Source organism: Pristis pectinata, chromosome 3 (assembly GCF_009764475.1).
Source record: "Pristis pectinata isolate sPriPec2 chromosome 3, sPriPec2.1.pri, whole genome shotgun sequence".
NCBI lineage: Eukaryota > Metazoa > Chordata > Chondrichthyes > Rhinopristiformes > Pristidae > Pristis > Pristis pectinata.
Window position 1 is genome coordinate 50015436 of NC_067407.1, and position 23547 is coordinate 50038982.

Below are 23547 nucleotides of genomic sequence, written 5' to 3' on the forward strand. Positions count from 1 at the left end.
GAAGCGAAGGTTTTAGCAGCTGAATTAACCTGAGACCTGCAACATGTGCCCGAGTCTCTGCCGGTGCTTTGCTTATTTTGGTCACAAGTAAGTGTGCTACTGTAATTCATTCTTCCCAATCCCTCCCACTTCCATCCTCTGGGAATTCCTGCTAACAGTGGCAGGAACTTGTTTTATCCTAACACTCCATGTCACCTCAACAAAGAGTTCTGCGTCGACAGCAACCCTCTTAGCCATTAGTTAACCCAAACTACACTGTAAAAACCAGAAGAGGCTCACTGGATTTCAGTTGATTACAGCTGCTTCCAACTGAGCGCATGAAGGTAATGAAAGGGAACAGATTCAACATCTGCATTTCTGAAAATGTTGAGTATGTCCACTGATTGCAGTTAAACTGAGTTGAGACTGGACCAGGGAAGCCCGGCAGGAAAGAGGGAGCAGGAACTGCGATCAGTAACTAAACTACAAATCTCTATCACTGATGGTGTTAAATTAACAAAGTATCAAAGGCTTGCTACAGTTCTAATAAACCTTTCATTGACAATTCCCATCTATTAATACTTAATATAAAATGCACGCGTTCTTTGTTATTCTGTGTCACACCAATCAGAGACCTGGGATCATGTACTGCATCAGAAAAGGAAGCAACATTAAAGCAACAATTGTACCAAAACAATTCATCTGAGGGGAGCAAGGAACAAATGGCATTTGGTTGCTGACTGATACTGTTTAGCTGCCATGAAAGTACAACTGCCCCATGCTTAGTACAAAATTGCCTTCATGACCAAGAGGTTTCCTTTGGTTTGAAAAAGGAGAAGCCTAGGAGTTTTCTGTCAAATTTTACGGTGAGACAAAATCTGATTTAATGTTCAGGGCTCCTTTCTGATCTGGCTACTGTAGAGACCTCTTCACATGAACCAGCCAACAGGACCAGAACATGGCCATTACAACAATTTCCATTACCAAAGACTCTCACTGTCAAATGATATCTTGGACTATCTTACAAACTATAAGAGGTAGATTTTGGCTTTGTCCAACAGGGTAATCACCAGCTCGTGCTGCATCACTCCCGATTTTTTATTTCCATCGAGGTGAACAATAACAAAAATGGTGGGATGTTAAAGGGTCTGCCAATTCACTATCACTCGCTTTATGTAATCCAACACAAAGACTTTAAGATGACAGATGGAGATTGGAGACCTTCACTTGTTAGGAATGCTTTTTTTAACGACATGGAGAGGCAAGCTGCTTCTGAAACATACCAAACTACCAGCATTTATCATCCCATATCTATCAGGGAGTCTGTGGCTCCGGAGCAAATATGGAAGTCACAAACTTTCTGTCAATCCTATGCCCGTGATTTCCCTATTGTCCTCCAATGCTGAATTTGGTGAATGAATTTGCTGAATTCCCCGGTAGTTACTCTAGGAAATCTCCCTGATGAACCAAGCTAGATCTGGCAATGGAAGAGCGAGTCTACTCATTGCTCAGAAGGAGAAGAAGGATCATTCTAAGTCAAAAATCTATCAAAATATTTATTTATTTTAACTGTTTAAGTGATTTAATTTTCCTTTGCTATTTAAATAATTGTTTAATTGTCTACTTGATTGTAATCGTTCAGGAATATTCAGAGCTTTTCATCCCTTTGACAGCCAGCAAAGCTCGAGGACATGACTTTGCCAGCTGTCAAAGTCTTCTCAGTTATTTTGTGGGTGGGCTTGTTCAGGGTTGCATATGTGATCATATTATGTCATGCAAGGCCCTGTTGCCGCGCAAGATCTCGCCACTGAGGTTTGGGATGGCACTTACGAGCAAGTAAATATAGGGGAATCCACAACGATTGGTACCTATGTTAATGATGAGTGCTGGAAGCAAGTCCAGCCCATTGTTTCAGTGTCTGAAAGACTGGCTTCTGATGCTCAAATAAAAGGAGTGAGAAACAAACGGCAATATCCAGCTTTGAAATCACATGCTGTAGTATGCATGGGGATTCAAACTGTGCATGCCATACTGTACACAAGCAGTCCCGTTTTAAGAGTGAAGCAAAGTCTGAGTCAGTATTCTTGTATTCCTCTAAACTGTTTAGAACATAGACTGCTTAACAGAAACACCCTACAGGAGCTGGAGTGTGGCCTTTCAATTGGGGAGTTGCAGAGTCTTCACAAGAGCAGGAATGCTGCAAGAATATAGGCTCAAACTTTTTTTTAAACAGTAAGATAGGACTGTCCTTGTTCTTTGAGCTACAGGGAAAGGTTTCTGATCATGTCCAGAAGTAAATTCTTTGGTGCCAATTTTTTAACCTACCTACTAAACAGAATTAAATCCTGATTCTCAATTTGATGAAATCATGTCAATATGGAAAATCTCTAATGTAGAAGATGAGGTTAGTATTCCTTTAACACACAACGACTAAAAGTATGCCAGAGTACTCATGCACTGTGCTTATACAGCATCCATAATAAACTTTTAATTGTCTTTCTTTGGCAGGCTGGAGTCAGTTACTACCCGAAAATTACAGGTTGCTTGACAACAGAGAAATATTGGTATTGATAATATCTTGCACATAGGTAGTTTTTTTACACTTCACTTGCTAAGTAGCCAGCCATCTCACTGGTAAGTGGATGAGTAATCGAGCAGCCAGATATGGAGGGAGAAGTCTGATTTTTAGCATGCTCTTGCTTGTTTATGGATATTGAAGGCAGAATCAACAAAAAAATTTAACCAACTGCTGGATTTATTAATTTAGACAAATGAAAAACAGCTGGAAACAGGTGAGACCCTACTTAACATATTCACAAAAGATCTCAGTTGATTCAACTGGGGGGCCCAAGGAGCTCTTCTGTCAGCGTTGCTGCCATTCCTTCCTTGACTTGCTGCTAAACTTGGGTAGCGCAGCTTGAAATGCGGCCACTTGCATATTAGGCAAGCTTCAGGTGCACTAAGTTGGAGTGCATCTGAAAATGATTCTTTTGTCCATGCATTTTGTACCTTTTGAGTCCTACGGACTTCCGTTAACCTTTCCATTGCAGTCTGCTATTCTCTTGCTGGCCTTTTTGCCTTTTTTCACCCATTCTCTTTACTATGCCGCTAAAGGTGCGTGTGAGTTTACTCCTAGCCAGATTTCCTTCCTTCCCAAACGATGAGCTGTCCATGAGTAACACAACTAGCTCTGGCATCTTGCCTGGTCCACTCTAATGTGGGTCAGCAATGAGAATTGATTGGGATATTGGAACAATTGCTCCACGTTGCCTGATGTAAGCAGGATGCTGAAGTTGACTTTGTTGCCTTCGAATTCTCTGGTTATGAATTGTGCATGTTGGCCCATTACTTTCAGGCTTTAATGTGGATTATGATTCATATTTTAATTGCCGGTGCAAGTGGGAAATGAGAATTTTGGCTTTTCATTATCTGCTGTGAGGGAAACAATGCAGATGTTAAACTAACTTGGATAACTGAGGGATGATCTTCCATTGAAAGGCCGACCTGCAATTGTCGCATGATCTAGTAACAATTTTCCTGCTACTCATGGTCAGAGACTAGATTTTAAGTAAGATATTTCATCAGTGCGGGGCTCACAAGGACAGTTGGGTATCAGGTCTACAGAGCAGGCAAACAGTACCTACAATTGTCAAGAATTTAAAGAGTGAAATCTTGGTACAACAAGGAGAAGGGACTTCTGATGTTCTAAAAGACAAAACCATAGACAGTGCTGCACTCGTCTATGTTGCTTTGAAGTTCCAGCCAAACAGTTTGTGTTCGAGATCCCACAGCAGAAGTTGACCCCATGGGCTGCTGACTCTAAGGTGAGGATGTGACCCTCTGAGTCATGGCCAACAACTTTAGATTGTTCAACAGGAAACAACTTTTAAAAATTGCTTTGATCTATAAACCTCTCATTGAAAACAAGAAAAATGCCTAAAACCTGGTGTAATCAGGAATTACCAGATTCTCAATCACCAGAAGACACCTGATGCCTGCTATTATATTTTCCTTATGTGCTCTGTTGTTATACATAGACCAGAATCACAAGATCACAAGACAAAGGAGCAGAAGTAGGCCATTCGGCCCATCGAGTCTGCTCCATGAGTTAAACTAAACTATTCCTATCTAGCCCCAGTTTCCGGCCTTATCCCCATATCCCTCGATACCTTGACAAATTAGATACCTATCAATCTCCTCCTTAAACACCTGCAAGGATTGGGCCTCCACAGCTGTATGTGGCAAAGAATTCCATAATTTCACTACCCTCTGGCTAAAGAAATTTCTCCTCATTTCTGTTCTAAACAGGTACCCTCTAATTCTAAGACTGTGCCCTCTAGTCCTGGACTCACCCACCAAGGGAAACAGCTTAGCCACATCTACTCTGTCCAGTACTTTCAACATTTGAAATGTTTCTGAGGTCCCCTCTCATTCTTCTGTACTCCAGTGACTACAGTCCAAGAGCCGACAAACGCTCATTGTATGTAAGCCCTTTCATTCCGAGAGTCATCCTCTGAACCCTCTCCAACATCAGTACATCTTTCCTAAGATAATGGGCCCAAAACTGCACACAGTATTCCAAATGAGGTCTCACCAGTGCCCCATAGAGCTTCATCAACAATTCCCTCCTTTTATACATTATACCTCTTGAAATGAATGCCAACATAGCATTCGCTTTTTTTTTACTGCCGATCCAACCTGGTGGTTAACCTTTAGGGTATCCTGCATGAGGACCCTCAAGTCCCTTTGCACTTCTGTACTTTGAATTTTCTCCCCATCTAGATAATAATCTGCCCGTTTATTTCTTCTACCAAAGCGTACAACCGCACATTTCTCAACACTGAATCTCATCTGCCATTTCTTTACCCATGCTCCTAAACTATCTAAGTCTCTCTGCAACTTTCCTGTTTCTTCAATACTCCCTACTCCTCCGCCTATCTTGGTGTCATCTGCAAACTTAGCCACAAAACCATTTACTCCATAATCTAAACCATCGATGTACAATGTAAAAAGAAGTGGCCCCAACACCAACCCTTGCGGAACACCACTGGTAACCGGCAGCCAACCAGAACAGGATCCCTTTATTCCCACCCTTTGCTTTCTGCCTATCAGCCAATGCTCCACCCATTCTAATATCCTTCCTGTAATTCCATGAGCTCTCATCTTATTAATCAGCCTCTTGTGCGGCACATTGTCGAAGGCCTTTTGAAAATTTAAATACACAACATCCACAGCCTCTCCCTTATCCACCCGACCTGAGATTTCCTCAAAAAACTCCAACAGGTTGGTCAGGCAGGATCTTCCCTTCACAAAACCATGCTGGCTTGGACCTATCTTGCCTTGCACCTCTAGGTATTCCATAACCTCATCCTTGAGGATCGATTCCAATAACTTTCCAACCACCGACGTCAGACTAATAGGTCTGTAATTTCCTTTATGCTGCCTCCCACCCTTAAAATGGGTGATACTGATTCAATAGCCTGTTTTCTTTTGAAACCAATGAAAATAAAAACTAACAGTGATGTAAATGCAGGTTGCCTGTATCTTATCACCTGTGTTATTTTGTAAGAGAAAGTCAAAACTTCCCCCAAGAGATTAGCCACTAGAAGGTTTAATAAAAGGTTTAAATGACTAACATACATGTAGGGCTTGAAGTTTTAGATTTTTATTGACATTTACTGAAAAAGCACTCTGGAAATCCCACTTATAAAATTTGTTTCTTGCTATTTACAATGATAAATCCCTGTGTTGTCAATGTTTTTATGATGCGATAATGTCCATAGACTATAGACCAATTACATTTGTTTGTGGACATAAAGTAGGTTAGTCTCAGACCTGACTTGGGTAATTCTGTATTAAAAAACCTGGTTAGTAATAATACAGTGGCAATGGATGACTTTGGACATGCAGGTATTATTTAGTGCCATTACTAATTTAGTTGCAATTTATCATAATTGAAGCAGTTGCCAAATTCTTTTAACAACCAAATTTTACCTAAGATAATAATAAAATAAAGACCTCCACCCCAAACTGGACCAAAAAGTAGAAACTAAAAATTTCAAGTTTTACTTACATATACACACACACTCTTTGTACATTGTTTAAGTGCACACTATTTTGAAAAGGATCCACAACCAATCTTTCCAGTAAGTCTGATCATTTGTGACTGCTATTTTAATGTTGCAATCTTGATCTAAAGACCCAGTGTCAACTTTTTGCAGCCAACCAGGAAGATTTCCTTTTGTAGTTATATCTGAGTCATGGCCAATGAATAAGTGAAAGATCACAACTTCCAAGGCTTCCTAAATGCATTGTTGACCACACACACAATGACTTGCTCATGCACTACAATTCTGCACAAGAATGAGAAGATATCGGAATGGCAGTTTTTACAAGTTTTTTTTTCTTAAGTCATGAGTAATATAAAATGGCTAGGACTGAGAACTTTTCTGGACTACACAAATGAAAACCCTCATGAAAAATTGCCTTCAAAATATACAGCCAGAAATTTCAGAATTTTTTTTCAAATGCACACCCTAATTTGAAAACATTTTCTTCATACAAATAAAATCTATGTTCATTATTTTTAAAAACTTTGATTTTCGGTGGTGAATTGACTCCTAATTTTGTTTGTGCCCTTTGAAGGGATGGATTTTTAATAGTTAACTTAAGTAAATTCCATTTTATTATGAACTGAATCTGACAGAGGAAAATATGTAAAATCTAGAATGTTTACATTTTTCTCACTTGATGATCATAGTAAAAAGTAGATATGACTGCAAGCCAGGGAAAACAAATTTAGATTGATCCCTATACCATTGCTAAAATTAGTTCCATGTTGAAGATATTCCAGATACCTCATGTATTGATATAAATCCCAGAGTGGGACACTAGTGTTGTAGGATTTAGGTAGATGTGATTTATTGAAAGTGTACTGTTGATATTTTGATCCCATTTGATTTTTGTTCCATTCATTTACATGGGTGCAGAGTCCTGATTTCCCATGCAGCATCATGCCCAAGGTCATAATTTATACCCAGATGGCACAGATGGAAATCTACTCCAGTGGCTTTCTCGGATATAGAAACTTGCCTGATCAAAATGCGGATGGTGCACTGTTAATATATCATAGCTGCCTCAATCTGCTATTACTCTCAGTTGCACTGACATACAATTACAATACAAAATTATTGTCATACCTTAAGTTCTCTGAAGAATATGCTGCTTCGGGCCCACTCAACAATGGAGAACAGGGTTTGATCTGCCATCTTGCACATAAGCCCGAAAGTGTTGAGCTTTTCATGTTTTCCCCTGCTGGCCTGTTCTTGCTGCAGGTAGGCCAGGATCTTCGCCTGCACTTGCGGTTCATCTGGTTCACACTTCAAGAGTTCCACTATAAGATGTGGGATACTGGATGGAGAGCTGGACGGGTAGGTGTCCATATAAGAGTAGCCCATTAGAGATTCTGGCGAGCTAGTATAAGGGTCAGGGTATTCTGACTTGATAGTACGACTTGGATAAGGACTATAGGTCTGATAGCTTTGCAGACTGCCATGTGTTGGCATTGCCATGCTAATTGGAGATGTGACAAATGGGCTTCGGTCATAGTCTGTTGGTGGCAAGGCAGGATGGTTTAGAGGTAGGCCTTTTGAGGCTGAATGGATGTTCTGGATAGCAGAAGATATTGTCAGGTCTGTCGGCATTGTTTGCATCACCTGAGTCATGGCTTCTAGTTTAAGTCCATTTGCTCTAATCAGAGCTTTCTTCTGCTGTTTCAGAGCCCTGTCCCTCTTGTACATTGGCCCAAACTTGTTTCGACCTCCTCGCATACGATCAGCTCTTACAGCTGTGAAATACATAGTTTATGAAGAAAAATCAATCTATTGAGTGATGATAAAACAATACAAGATCTGTAAGCGTTTTGAATTGTTTCTCAGACATTATTACTGTAAAATAATAAAGAAATAAGGAAGTAAGTATTGTACACTTAAAAACCTGGTAAATTCAAGAACATTTGTTACAGGCTACAGTTTGTGCATTCCAAAATTTAAAGAATGTGAACTTAATCCTTTCTGGCTGGAATGGCATCTTACCAGTAACAGGCCGATCATTATTTTAATTGAAAGAGAAATCCTTATTCCATAGAAAATCTGTGCTTTAGACTATGCTTCAGGAGAGTTTGCATTTATCTAATGGAAGAAAGCATTTCAAGCCAATAAATCAGACACACCCATGTGATTGTGCATAGGTGCGTCTACATGTATGAAAATGTCCCCCTATTCTGCCCTGTATTGATCATGATGGAGGCAAAAAAACCTTTGTGTTCCATAATGGCAGTAAAGGACAGTGACACAAGGGAGCACTAACATATGCTATGCATATGTTTAAAAACACATTCATGATAAAGATCAGGCTCTGTTATGTCTTCTTATTGATGGGGGCTTCTTCCTTAGAAATCAATTCACAGGCTTTACAAAAAATACCGTTACATCTGTATTTAAGTGATCTTAAATTTCCCGTGCTTGGGTAAAGAAAAATACTGTAAAATAAAAAGGTTGCACACTTCTGAATTTCTCTTAATCAGGAGTTCCTTTCAAACTTTTTAATTTGTCTCTTGTTTAATGCGTCACTTTTTCCAATTCCTTGTGTTTGATTTTTTGTTCTTATTTCTGTTTCAGCTCCTTACAATATGGCATTTGTATTTCTGCCTGCTTTCCTCCTTTTTCCTTGAATAGTAATATACAGTAGCTGTGCACCATTGTAATATTTTCCATGTGAAAAAACGAGCTCATTGAGAGTCCTGGTGTCAGTGTTGTATATTCTAATATCTCTGGAATTAAAAATAATTAAAACAAATCCAGTTCAACGGATGCCTTGGGAGTCATTTTAATGGTCTCTGTCACAGTAGTGTCTGTCAGCAATGAGCAGATCTAACAGCTATTGAGTTGTTCTCACTGAGCCTATTGGTGACCAAAGCAAAACAGGAACCTTTGACAGCTATGTGACATATTGAGACTGCTGAGACTTACACCTGAGGTTGTAATCAGAGCTTTTTTATCTTAGGAATTAGCACCATATTAAAAATTTATTATAGGCTTTGCGTATCCATTTTAAGAACTTCTGACAATTTGAGATTTAAACCTACATGGTAGAATGTAGATCGGTAACTAATTGTGAGTTCCTTTGGGAAAACATTCTTGGCTTTACAAAACCTAGTCAAGTGTTTCCATTTGTGTCCCAATAATAGTTCATTCATTCATTATTAACTACCAATACGTATAGTACGTACTCTTTTAAAAAATCAGCTTGGTATCATGTATGCTCAGGATCTTGCAGTAGTTACATCTTAATGTAAATTGTTTCCATGACTATTGAAAGGGACAGACTAAAGCGATTTTTTCAGGCTGACCACAAGACTGATTAATTTTTAGCTTGCTATGTACCATAGAAAGAATGTGTAATATATTGTTGTTTCAGAATAAAAAACATACTGCAATTGGGGTAGCATGCACTTTTAAAATGGAAGTGCTCACTTGGAGCTATCTCAGAGGCTGTCTTGAAATCCTGACCATGTATTTGTGTAACAGGGCAGTTCCGTGAAGTAATTTAAGCCTTACACAATTCAAATAATATAAGATTTAAGAACAGAACCCTCCTAAAATAGTCCTTCAAATGTTGTTTGTTTTTTTTAAAATCAATTAATTGGTACATCGACAGAATTATTCGGAATGGTTTTGAGTCTTTTGTGTATGAGATTAAACAATCAAACAACATGGGAAATGCTTTACATTGGAGCCAATAAATTACAGTTAATTTTGTGACAGGTTGAGGTACAAGTGGCAGTTAAGTTGATGAGCAAATGTTTACACTGATGACTTCAGATATCCTTCTGTGTATCATTCCTAACTCCTTAAATCTGTAAAGGTTGAATGAAATGAGGTGATATCTTGACATATTGATTCCAAATCCTACATATAAATATGGAATGAACTGGAGGTGTTCAGAAGAATGCGGAGTTAAACCTGAGTGATGTAGGTTAATGTATTTTTGTGGAGAATTATGTGAGCAAAGTGTAGAGGAACACGAATGAGAATCAAGAAGGACATAATGCAAAAATGTAGCCCAGAAAGATGAGGAAAGTTGATCAAATTAAAATGATTTATAAAGATAAAAAAAATGCACCCTGCACTGAAAATTGTTCACATTACCTTGTAATGATATGTTAAACATGTTTGTGAAAACATTCTCACTTTGTATATTTGAGCAAAACTAGAGACCTTAGAAAAACTGTACTCTTCAGTAGAGTTACTGACTAGCAAAATGTATATAACCACGTGAGAACTTGAGGAATTCAGAGTCCTACTACATAATATAGGATGGAATGGAATTGTATTAGATGGTATGATGTTAAAATGAGGCAGAAGGAAGTGGGGGGTGGTGGTGTAGTGGAGATTTGGAACAGAAAAAAATAGTGAGATTGATATGGCTTTTTAAAAAATGTTTCACTGGATGTAGAATCACAAGTAATGTTGATATTTATTGTCCACCCCTGGTTGTCCTTGAACTGAAGAGCAATTAAGAATCAATTACATAGGTGGATCTGGGTTCACATCTCAGACTAGGTACAAATAGTGGACTTCCTTTCCTGAGGAATATTCATGAAACACATGACTTTTATGACAATGCTATAGTTTCATGATTACTCTCAGCAAGATTATTTTTTATTTAAAATTCCGTATTTGCTTGAATTTAAATTCCTCAACTGGTGTGGTGGGATTCAAAGTCATGTCCCTGTATCAATGGTCCACAACTCTAACTGTTAATCCAATAACAACCACTACATTACCATGCCCTGCAGGAGTGATGTGGCAAGAAACTAAAAGATGTGACAGAATGACCCAGCATGACATATAATGCCAAGGCATTACATGGATAAAGGAAGGGTATAAATGTTTTGTAACGATTTTGAATGTGGTTCTCATAGTTGTTTTCAAAATCTATTTAATGGAGCTGACAAAAAAGGAATTCATTTTTGATGCACCAGATTCATAGTCTGATTTCGACGCCCAAGTTACACTTTAAAAATGTAATTGCTGTAATTTCTGTCTATTATTCAAAAATAACTGTGTCAAAATCAATTATCATCTTTCTCTTGTGAGGAGTTTGCACCTTCAGTTTTTTTGGACATACTTTGGATAAGGGAAAGGCTTTACAGACTCTTCCAAAATACCCCTCAATGCTCAAAATGAAAGCAATAGAGCTTACAGATAGCTTATAGGTTGAACAGATCAGGCAGGTGCCAGATCTCCCTCACCCAGTGGAGTGGTGGGAGTGATATTGGCCACTGATAGTGACCAGGAAGTGTGAAGTTTTGGAAGGGGAACTGCCAGGCAGCTTCTACGGAGAGAGAAACAGAAATTATGTAAAGTTATTGCCTTGAAAGTTAGCCCTGGCTCTCTCTCCAGAGATGCAGTCTGATCTGACCAGCATTTCCAACATTTTCTATTTGCATTTGTGTAGTGCCGTTCACTCTCCCAAAGCAGGTTAAAACCAGCCAGGCACTTTTTGAAGCGTAATCACTTTGTCAGAAATGCTGCAGCCAAACTTTGCAAGGCAAGCTCCCACGCAATGACCAGATGATCTGTTCAAATAACTGGGGGGATAAACATCAGTCAGGGCACTGGGCATAACTCCCCATGCTCACTTCTTGACTTGTGCCCTGAGATCTTTTATCTTCACCGGCTGGAGTAGTCGGAGCCTTGGTTTTACACCTCAAGCATCACTCCTCAGCACTGCACTGAAGTGGCGTTCTAGATTTTAGTGCTCAAATCTTTGATTTTAGTACTCAGATCTTTGAAGTTGGGCTTGAACCCCCGACCACTGGCTCAAAGCCAGAATGCTATCAACTAAGTCACCGCCTAGATATGTCTTCCCCTGTGTTTGCTCTGGTATTGTTTGAGGTTAAACGGTGCAGTATTCAATGTCAAACAATTACAATTTGATTGCTAACACAGCCGGCTGATACACAATAGTCAGCAAGCCACTATTCAGAACCTGGGGTGCGCAGATCGCAATCAGCGTGCTTTGCAGCTACGATCAGCTTCAACAGTATATTGCCGTTTATAAAGGATGCAAACAATATTGTATGATGGGCTTGAGTATGGGTCTGAAAACTGATGCAAAATAGTCCTAAAATGAATAATATTTTACTGCAATTAATAGTTTTCAACTGATACCCTTTAACAAAACGCTACAATTTTACGAAGTGTTACAGATTACAACACTTACATGCCACCGTTTGTCACTAATTTGCGTAACTCAGTTCAATCAATTTGCACTAATAGTTATTTCTCCTTTTTTTAAAAAAAGGCAACCTGCTAATTTGTTAATGTGAATGAAAAGGGTTAGTTACTTCTGTATTGTTTTAGTCCCTGGGTAACGTCAGTAAACCCAACCGACACATTAGGTGAAGTACTAAGTCCGTCGGAGTTCCCTTCTATTCATTTCAATGAAAGGAGCCGTAGTCCGTTCCTTCCTCTATTTAATTTATATTCATATAATCCGCATTTTGGGCAGGCGTTCTCTGTGAAGGTTTCAATTTTGGCGCAAGTAAGCGAACACCATGCATTTGTAATTCTGATACATCGACTCCCTTCTGCTTAAAAACAAGTTCACTCCAGGCTGGAGTCTGTAAATTATAATCGAGCGGTTTTGTAGTTGGGGGGAGGGGGAGAGTTGAGTTGGCAATACAATTTAAGCACCAACGCGCATTTACTGCAAGTTAGACTGAAGCGAATATACAGCGGTCTCTGTTTTGATTTGTTCAGGTTCAATGCATCCACGCTGTATAATTTAAACTGTAGGTTAAAAAAACTCCGACCCTTCCTCCTATTAGAGAAGCCATCGCTTGGCAGCAGCCCCTAGTTGGTTCTGATGGGTCTTACCTTCTAACTTCATCCCGACGTTGAGGCATTTCTGAAAGCGGCAATAGGGACACCTCTTCCTCTGGGTTTTGTCGATCGGACAGGTCTGGTTTTCTATACACGTGTACCTTTTGTTATTTTGAACTGTGCGTTTGAAGAAACCCTTGAAAGAAACGAGAGGGAGAGAAGGAGGGAGTCACATTGCCGTGAGGCGCAAGTTTCATCCTATCCCCGTGGCGGCTGGTTCGGGAAAGCACGCACCAATACTGAAAGCGCGGCGGGTTCTCCTCACCAAGGTGCCGAGGTGGGGGACGCCCCGTCATTTAAACGTGGCAAACCTAAAGAGTTTTATTTAAGAGAGATTGCCTGATTTATAAAGCAAATGGCATCTCTAGCAAGATATGAGTGAAGCGGTCCGAACGCTCTGCTGGGTAGAGCGCAGGCTTTTGTCGGGCTTTAAATGCGCCCAAGGTCAGCAACAGACGCAGTCTGGTATTTTAATAGAACATCACAGTCGAGATGCCCGATACACCAGCAATCAAACCAATGGATAAAAATATTCTGGCAACGGGCTGGAAGTTTGTCCCTGTAAATATCACGTTGGGGACACCAAGAATCGTTTCATTCACCGCACCTCTTTAAAACTGATTGCAACCTGCAGAGGTTTCGCAATTTCTCCAGACTGGGGTCGGCTGCATGTTAAGCGGAGAGGGTGAACTGGTATCACAGCCGGTGTTGGGAAGCTCCACTTTCCCATCAAGATAACCCCCACCCCAAGGTCATTCAAGACGCCGGGAGGAAGCTGCAATGAATGGGTCCAACGTTCCCGCCTTTGCAAATGGAAACAGCACCCGGCTTTGACTAAAAGTGGGTTAAACTTGATTAAATTGTGGGAGGAAGAGTTAAACACACGCTGCCAAGGATGAACCCCCTACTTGGATCGCAGAAGGCTAACCAGAAACGTATGGCCGGGGACAGAGCGACGCCACAAACCTTGCAACTTTCGCAGGTGAGGAGCCCGTAGTGATAGCCCGAGACCTTGTCGCCACACACCGGGCACAGCTCATCCAAGTCTTCATCGTAGGCATACTCCATCATCTTAAACTGGGTGGCTGTGGAAACAGAATAAAGCGGCACTCCTTCAGATTCTACTTTGTGCGTCTCTGTGTATGTGGGTGGGTGGGTGGTGTGTGTGCGTGGGGGGGGGGGGGGGGGGAGGAAGGATGGCGTGGTTGTAATTACACCCCACCGGGATATAAATCAGTTCCGCTAAACTCACAAGCGATCGATCGGGAGTGGTTCACAGTGGGGACGGGAGGCGGGCGGAGAATGGGTGGGTGTGCGTTAGGCGGGGGGGGGGGAGTACACACACGCACACACACACACACACACACACACGCACACACACACACAAGCAATTTATTCCTTTCCTTGAAGGACACTTAAGAACAAGGTGGGGGTGGGGGGAAGGAAGGGATGGACACAAGAGGGGGTTCGCTGACAGGCTGTGGTAACCATAAGGAGGACGGCTAATGACCATCGCATAACAAGAGCTGGAATCTTAATATAGTTTTATTTATCGAAAGCCGGCGCAGGAAAACAAAACGTGCAGGTAATGGTAACGCACCTTGTGAAACTGACTGCTAAAACTGCTGTATCCTTTTTTCCTCAACACTAAGCTCGTCAATTTCGGGTCACTTTCAAGAATTCAAATTCGGGCAAGTAGGGTGGTTCTCTGCCCTCAGACTGACTTAGGTGCTTGGCGTCAGCGAATAGGTGACTGCAATAAAATGTAAATAACTTTTGAATGAAAACTTTATGGGGATGAGATAATTGTAGAAATTCAGACAGCTGCTCAATGAGATATTTTTGTGCGTGTCGGGGAGGGGGGTCATTGTAGAATTCACTGGATACACAGGACACAGAATTCAGGAAAGGGGGATTGGGGTTTGGGGGGTTCTGCGCTGACGCTGCCATCCGTAGGGGTAACACAGGATCGGGATGCAAATCTGATTCCGCATTAATTACAAACTACACCATTCCACTTCGACCTATGGCTTCGAAACGATGGGCCGCACTTCTGTTACAAACCAAAATGTATCGATTGGTCGCAACGCACTGAAGCTGGCACACCTTGACGCGGTACCTCTGTTCTCGGGGATTCCTGCCGTGCGCCCGATTATGTGCCCACAACCTTCTTCAGTGCTGAAATGTAGCCCTTACAGATACTGCGCGCAGTCTTGCCAAAAGGAGTTGTTTTAAGAGTGGAGCCCCCAAACAGCTAAACCCATGCTTACTGAGAGGATTGTTAGCAGCTTCGCTCCTATCGGATTACAGAAAATTTAGTGACTAAACTCAGTTTGGGGGCACAGTTTATTTAGGCCAGCCAGACTTTACTTTTAAATTAAAAGCTGTCAGAATCTCACCTTTAAGGCTCGTCATTTTAAACCACCAGAACCTCATCCTTAAGGCCCTTCATTAAAAGCTGCCTGAACCTCACCTTTTTGGTCCCTCTGGAAAAATAAACAGCCAAAGACCGATCAGAATCACACGGGCCACAATGCTACCGCAAGAATTGCCCCCCCACCCCGAGAGTCTTTCTGGCGGGGTAAATATTTGTCCTCAGATATTTGTCATCTGATTTTAATTGCACTGCCCGAGATTGTCTGGGATTTGGTTCAGATCGGGGCAGAGGATAATTGACAAGAACAACCAAGGGAAGCCTCGCGGATTTGAAACAGAATAAAATGGAATTCTGTTCATGTGAAATCTAAAATTTATCATTGCAAATCAGTGATGTGAAACAATTTAAACGCGACATATCAATGCGTAAAGCATACGATAAAAGCACTTTGGCTCCGTTATAAAGCTGATTGTCTGGGTTCCGCATTTCTATACAGATATATTTAAACCTTGGTGGAGTCCTGCTTTAATCACACGCCCCTTCAACCAGCACAAGGCCGCGGAATGATGCTCAATATTGTCATTGACGGAAAACTGGTTAGTGGGTGAGAGGATAACATTTCCCTAAATATAACCGCATTTTGCCTAAACATGGCTGGAAAAATAGGCGAACATCTATACAAGCGCTTGTTTAGGGTGTGAGGTGCGAAATGTTAATACAGATGAAAGTATTTCGATCATCTCTGCAATTACTGAAGTATTCGATGGTAAACGGTCTAATCCTTTCCTTCTGCTCCGGGCACTGTTGGCGGTGTAAAAGTTCACATTCTTTTAAAACTTTTTTTTTCCTCTGGAGAAGTAAAATGTTAACATTGCACATTTTCTGGGAGTAACGCGAAAAAAAAACACCGCCGGAGGATTAAGAGATTTTGAGGACTTCTAAATATGAATAAAGCGTCGGATTATGTATCCCATTACAGGGCAGCTCTCATCTGCACTGCGCTGGCCACTTAAGCTATTATATTAAATATCAGTGCAAGTGTTTCACCAAGTCGCTTTTGTCTCCCATAACATATAGTCCTCTGGGGGCAGGATGTATAAACTCGATTTGGGAGCTGGAGCGAAACGGGTGACCGCCCGATTTGTAATCCGCCCGGGTGCTTTTTTTTTCCATTCATTTATTTTTTTAAATTCAAGGGACCGTCTTAGTTGAACTTTAGCGCGGTGGCGCGTCGGTTTACAAGCGGATAAACTCCCTGTTGTTACATCGCTATTTCCAGAACTGTACCAGTGGCTCTATTTCGGGCTCCGTTATTTATAAGCCCATTGTAATATTCTGAATTAAAGTGGTTGGGAATAACATACATGAGCACGTGCCTCTCACCCAAACAGGTGTTTTGCAAAGACTTAGCATTGGGTAAAACCGGGATGGCCATCTGGTGAATTTAGAACGGCAGGCACCTCGCAAACAGCAGACACCTGACGCTTCTAGATTCACTATTCAATGGAATTCAACTCGTTTCCTTCCTCCATTCCAAGGACTTGAACCGAAACCCGCATTCCGGGCATGGAAGGAAAAACCCCTCACCGTTTGCCGATCAGTGTGATGAGGCTAAAGAACAAAATACTGGAAGCCGCACTTGGCCCCTCCTTCCAAACGGATGAATCGGAAGCATGAGCAAAAAAGGAAAAGTGTAGATTTCCTTAAGTTGAGACGTTGACGATGGAGTTCCGTTGCTAATGTTACTCATCCAAAGACGGTGTTAAAACACGTCCACACACTAATAGCGAGTGTTTAAGAAAAGTAAACCTTGGGACGCGTAAAAGTTAAACATGCTACGGTTGCACACTAATGGTTGCAAGCAGGAAGCCCCGGGGTCCCCCGTCTTCTTGTCACCGTTGGTAAACGGACACTCGTTGAAGCTGCATGTACTGTCACGGAGAAGCTCACAACGCAGGCTCTCCAAGTGCCCCTTCACCTCACCAAGTAGACAGTTCTTTCGCGCGTTGGACCATTCGTTTCCTGCGCGTTGTTCCGACACGCGAATCAAAGAACGCACCAGCAGGGAGAACTGAGGGTAAATGTGAAGGGGGTCACATCCCACCGCACGTCGCGATTAAGTGAGCCAAAAGACCTTGAGCACAGGTCGCGCAGATCTGAGAACAGGACAACGCAGCGCGCCTTAAAGTGTAATTTCAATTCAGCAAATTGTCAAGAAAGTCGCCAAAAAGTGTAACACGTTCTCTCGTCTTGTCAAAGCGCATTTATGACAAATTAATATCGAATCCTGAATCTGTTTTTGTTCCAGAAACATAAGGGGAAAGAGTATACGAGGACACGTGTCCTGATTTGTGAGTCCACATGCTATTGGCTTAGGCTTTAGTGGGTTCATTTAAACGTCAAAACAACTAGCAGAAAGGAATTCTCTCAGCTCTCAATGCACGGAACAATCATCCGTGCGGTTCATTTGAATTAGACAGTGATACTTTTGATGAAGCGACCCTTGAACCTCTCTGCACTCACCCGGGTGAGTGAAATCGCTTATCCGAGTGTATTCTTTCTTGGCCATGAGAACTATCCGCTAACTGCCCAAATTTCACACTCGCAGCTGATTGTGAGATTACGGCGTTGAAAACGGCGGCACTTCTCTTTCCAAACGTTTGGAGTCTTAACTGAAATCAACCCGGCCCTTCTCCCCAACCAGTGATCTAGTTTATCACAAATCAGTCAAACGCAAAGAAGGAAAATAATCTGTAAAACTGCCAGCAAGCGCAGGGTGCCGCGGGTTCATGCACATCCAGTGTGCAGTCGCAATCAACAACTTTGGTGCGCCTGTGTCTAATTTCATTTCATTGAAGGGTCTTGTTTTACTATTGCTCTATTCCTTGCGCACCTTTACAGGAGCAAAGACTTCACCAGCTCATTAGTACACAGCTATCAATAGTCAAAGGAGCACGCGAGTAACACAGATTTTCCACTTTAAATGTTGGACACATCTTGAGGCGAACAGCCTTCACATTCCTCTCAAAGTGCGTTAGTTACAATATCAGATGCACACTCCCAAACCCCATCTCTCCAACCCGGTGTCTTCAGAGGAATGCATTTACCGGTTTGTTCAATTGATCAACTGACCAAGCAGTTCAGTAGAAACCGCAGCTCCCTTACCGTGCATTGTTTCGGGCATCCGTTCCCCATGCGATCGTGCAATACCAATGGATTCTGCCTCGCTTTGGGCAGCATGACACTACTCCCGGGCTGGCTGTGGGGCGACGCTCCGTCCAGTAGCCGAAGACCTGAACGGGGAAAGACACAGCGCGATAGAAACAAGAGGCTGGCTTGGCTTGACTTGACTTGCAGATGAGATCGAACGCAACTAACCGAGCGGTGTGTCAGTGTGTGTTTGCTGTGGTTAACGTGTATTGCAGCAAAAATCGGAAGGCATCGTACCCCTCCCCCCGGATTAGACTGACACCAGCCAATTCTGCCTTGTGTGTATCTAATGCATTGAGAGGTTGTATGAAGTTGGAATCTTTCGCTTCCTCCTCACCCGCGCTTTCCCGGCCTTGATTACAAGCCACTCGGAGCCTACTGACCAATAGGCTCTTCAAGCCGGACCCAGCAGCAGGTCGAGTGAACCAATGGGAAAACACTTGGAACCAAGGGCACCGCCTCCACCCCGCACCACCGCCCCTCCCCCAGCGCCCACCCTGCACTTCCATAATAGCAACAATCCTCCAGGAACAAGGAATAGAAAATTAAATCACAATAATATCCTTGCTGCCCTTCCCGTATCTGTGATTTATGACATCAACACAATCTTATGTTAAATCCAAATAAAAACCACTTCTGATGAAATCTTAACTCTGTTTCTCTTTCACAGACGCTGCCTGACGGGCTGTTTACGGTATTTTGTGTTTTATTTTCAGTATCTGCAGTTTTTTTCATCTAATGTTAAATCCCTTTGCATGTTATAGAACATGACAAGCTTCACAAATTTGTTTAATACTCCTGCATCAGCCTAACTTCATTCAATGAGACTTTTAAATATAAACATCAGCGAATGCTGCCCTAAAAGAGGCTTTGCATCAGCTGAGAATAAGGCAGTTCACAGTCACTGGATGGACAAGTGCGGATTTGGGAGATTCGTTCAGGCTGTGTGGACTCTAGCGAACATCAACCCGAGTCTGACCCTGGTGCAACAACATTAGGGCGTTGGATATGCAGGATTAGCAACTCCTTTCGTACAGGGTGTGAAATGGCAGATTCAACAAGCTCCAGACCATCATTGCTTCAGTTTAGAGACTTAATTCTACTGTTTCCAAAGCATCCGATCGCGTTATTAAATCGCCAATTAATCAAAATAGAGACCTTGCACTCCGTGTGTTTCTACGCACCTCCTTCTACAGATCTCATAGACTACAGAATGTCTTCCATTGAACATCATAAATGTGACAAACCATTTATTATGCCTCCAAAGTTTATTATACATCAACAGCACCAACATATAATGAGAGTGTTTCTTGAAATGTCACCCCATCTATACAAGGCTGGAGAAACGATGGAATATTTGAAGTATCTTTGATAATAATTTGGACATATATTGTTACTAGTGTGAGTTGGCTTCAGAAATCCGATTCCGCACATAAATACAACTTCGATATCTAGCTTAGTATGTATGATTATAGGGAATCCAAAGAACGTTTAAAATTGGATGTCGAAGGAAGGTAAGGGATTGCGAAAAAGCTTCAGGTTGCACGCCAGGCATCACCCAGCACTGTGTCCGGTCTGATTGAAGCACCGAACAATTTGGCCAATCTGTCCGTATAACTGCTTGTTTGATTTGGAGACGAATTCGCTACACCATACATTCGATGTTGCAATTTTGATACTTGCAACATTTTCCTTTTTTAAAATTATTGAATATCACCGAAAAATACATACTCTCTGACTGACTTTATAGGGCAAAGATATTCTATTCTCACCGTAGTGACTTACTGGGAAAGTGGAGCGGCGGCAAGCAGAGGTAAACATGGAAGATGTGATTATTTCACCTGTTATGTGCTGAGGTGCCAGCTGCGGCTCGTTGGCAGCTCCTCTGCCTGAGTTGGAAGGGTGTGGATTCAAATCCAACTCTGAAGACTTGAACACAAAAGTCTAGACCGACAACCCTAGTCCAGTACCGAGGGGGTGCTGCTACGTTAGAGGTTTCGGGTGGATCGTTAAACGAAATCCTGTCTATTCTCTTCAGTAGACTAAAATCTCCCCACACGCGTTTTCGAATACGAGCCTGGGAGATAGCCCCAGTGTCCTGGTTGATATTTATCCATTAATCAATAATACTAAACGGGTCATTATCGCATTGCTTTTTATGGAGCCTACGAATTAGCAACCTCGTTCACCATGCTAATGTAATGCGCTGGCTGTAGAACGCTTTGGGGCGCCCGGAGGCTGTGAAAGGCTCCACATAAATTCACGTTTCTTTTGACCGTTAAATACAGTTTTTGTACTGAAAAAAAAAGTGGGGAATAGCTCCCTCTTTCCCAACCGGGTTTTATAATTCTAGGATTTTGCACCTGGCTAGGGTATTTAATCTACAATTTTAACCATTCAGCTCATGGTTGCGAGCGATTTTTGTCATTTGACAGGAGGGAGTTCACAAACTTCCACACACGCCCAGCCATATAGCGAGCTGCCCGCTTGCTCCAGTGCCGAGTGTAACAGTAGCCGGGGCGACGTGGCCCAAGTTAAGCTGGCATTGTCCCTTTGAAAATAAATGGTCATTAATACTGCCGGGCTATTCTTTTCTCGGCTCCTGACAGCTCACATACTTGGAGAGGTCTCTCTCTCTCTCTCTCTCTCTCTGGCTAGTGCATTACATCCAACTCTAGGAATCTGTCAACAAACCCAACAGAGCCAAGAATAAAACACAGGACAAAATTTAATTATTACTATCTCCTTGCTTCTCTGCTAGGCTGACATAGCTAATAGTTTTATTTGCTTATCAGCACTTCTCTCTCAGCTTGATAGATATATCTAATAATAAAAATGTATTGCCAATTCACCGACTAGCAATTAACTGATAACAGTTATTTAAAGAAAGCCCAGTCTTAACTTGATCAAGATGCTACATGTTGCGTATTTAAATATATTGCCGTACAAGTTAGTGTCATTACGACAGCGGTCAGCGATGCAACTTCTACGGCTTTCTGTCAACCATTTATCGGCATTTGCCGATCAAGTTTCTATCAGATTATCTGCCAGTCGATCTGTCCACCCGCACACCATTAATAAACCATCGACACTTCCATGAAGGACAGTTGCTAATGCATTGATCAACCTTGCTAAGTAACTATTATAATAGTGCCATGATATTAATTATTCATGGCGCGGCAAGCACCTATACACCAATCTCGAATTGCGTTTATTTTAAATGTTCCTTTCTCTTGATTTTCTAACAATTTGTTTGTGAATTATTTACTTCCCTCACATCTACACAACTTCGAGGCACTTTCCCTCCCTGCTCCAAGTCCCTCTTGCATTTTGTAAAGGGAAGAGGTCGCGACGGTTTGACGGTCCGCCGTCAGCACAGTGGGGTTGGAGCTGCTCTCCTCCCGCCGCCGTCGCCGCGGCCGTGCGAAGCCTTTCGGCGGCAAGCAAACCTAAAATAAAAATCCCCAAGCACATTTGCCAACAGTTTCACTTTCTAGCAGAATAAAACAAACATTAAAAGTTAAATCTCAACTTAAAAAGAACACGTCGTCTGGCTCAGGGTCGCCCCCCCCCACCCCCCACCCCCCACACACACAACAAGCACACACACAAGTGGCACTATTCAGGGGAACGATTTTATGACGGAGTATTTGAAGTTTATTCTGTTCTACCTGAGGTGCAGACTGAATGCAATGTCAATAATAGCACATTTTCCTGCTAATTACCAACACTTTCAATGTATGTAAAATCCGTTAAAGCCGAGAAGGTGCATTTGGCGGCTAAATGCAGTCGGGGTGAACTTTCTGGCACCGCCCGCCCGCCCGCCCGTTCCTGGACACGTAAAGCCAAGAGTGTCTTACGCCAACACACATTCACCTCGACAGGACCACGATACAGAAATAATCAAATCGTGATTGCGGAGCAGCAAGAGGCACAGATTCGCTGTCCAATAGCAAAGCCTGAACTCCAGGACTGGGGCCAGGTGTCCGGCCGTTCAACAGAAGCACGATCCCGTGGACTCCGCTACACGCTCAGCGATGGAGACCCACACTGTGGTGCGCACCGAGTGCCGCACTTCCACCGCACCCGAACAACACGTTTTACAACATGCTTGTCGTCATCAATGGTCGCATGAAGATCATTGACATTTCTACTCCGGGCACCTGAGACACCTCCAGGGTTTCCAGGGGACTGGGGATAATCTATGACCTCCTCCCCTCTACAATCCCCACGCAAAGAAAACTATCTCATCGATCTGGATATTTTGTCTGAGTGTTTCTCTCCGCAGAACTAAAGACACGCAGCTGCCCACTGTGAAATAAGTATATTCTGGGCTCCAAATAGTGAGCAGAATTGGAAAGGCGTGACAACGCAATTAAATATATCAATATCCCAGAGAAATTAAATAATTAGAAGCCAGTGAAAGAAAAGACATACATTTACCATTTGTATGCCTGGTTTCTTTGAAACTTTCCGAGTAAATATCAGTCTGAGGAGGCACACACGCGTAGGCTGCTATTGGACTACCTAAGTTTCCCATTTTCGCGACCCGCTGATCTCTGTTTCCCCAGCACCGGCGGAGATGTGCGAGGTGCCACCCACCTGCACCATGCTCGGGTGTCGCCCGCTCTGTAGATACCCTTCCCAGTCAGAGACTGAACCATCAATAAATCCCACTTACAACAATCGTTAGATCAGAGTTAATATACGCCTGTGTGATGCCGGAGGGAGGGCCACTGGACATAATTGGCTAATGATCTGCCCTTGAATGTTCAGCCTGTAGCATCAACCGCACAGAGTCGGCTTGTAAACTTTGCCGACCTTGGACGAGAACATGCAGAGTAGTAACCTTCGCAGGAACTAAAAATGAAATATCATTCAGGATTTCGGATAATGCAATGCATGTGCCTGGCCGGACTCTGATCGGCTTCCGTGATCAATGACCTGCAGTAAACCATGCGCGCCATTCCAACTGGGCTTCAGTCAGAGAGAGTGGAAAACTGGCGAGTCTTGGCCACATGATGCGGCGCA

The 23547-nt window shown here is 42.4% G+C and overlaps 1 protein-coding gene across 4 annotated transcripts in view; it reads right to left on the reverse strand.

Annotated features, from left to right (window-relative positions):
- nr5a2 (nuclear receptor subfamily 5, group A, member 2) overlaps positions 1–23147 on the reverse strand; it is a 154857-nt gene extending 131710 nt beyond the window's left edge. The window contains exons 1-6 of one of the 4 annotated variants that reach the window (XM_052011697.1): positions 22960–23147; positions 18472–18599; positions 14530–14682; positions 13896–14014; positions 12924–13065; positions 7179–7825 (exon numbers count right to left, since the gene is read on the reverse strand). In XM_052011697.1, coding sequence (XP_051867657.1) covers positions 7179–7825; positions 12924–13065; positions 13896–14000 — 894 coding nt within the window. In that variant the 5' untranslated portion in view covers positions 14001–14014; positions 14530–14682; positions 18472–18599; positions 22960–23147. Of the gene's footprint in view, positions 1–7178; positions 7826–12923; positions 13066–13895; positions 14015–14529; positions 14683–18471; positions 18600–22187; positions 22279–22953 lie in introns of those variants that run through there. The other 3 variants (XM_052011696.1, XM_052011698.1, XM_052011695.1) reach the window with 3 other exon arrangements.
- Positions 23148–23547: the final 400 nt, after the last annotated feature.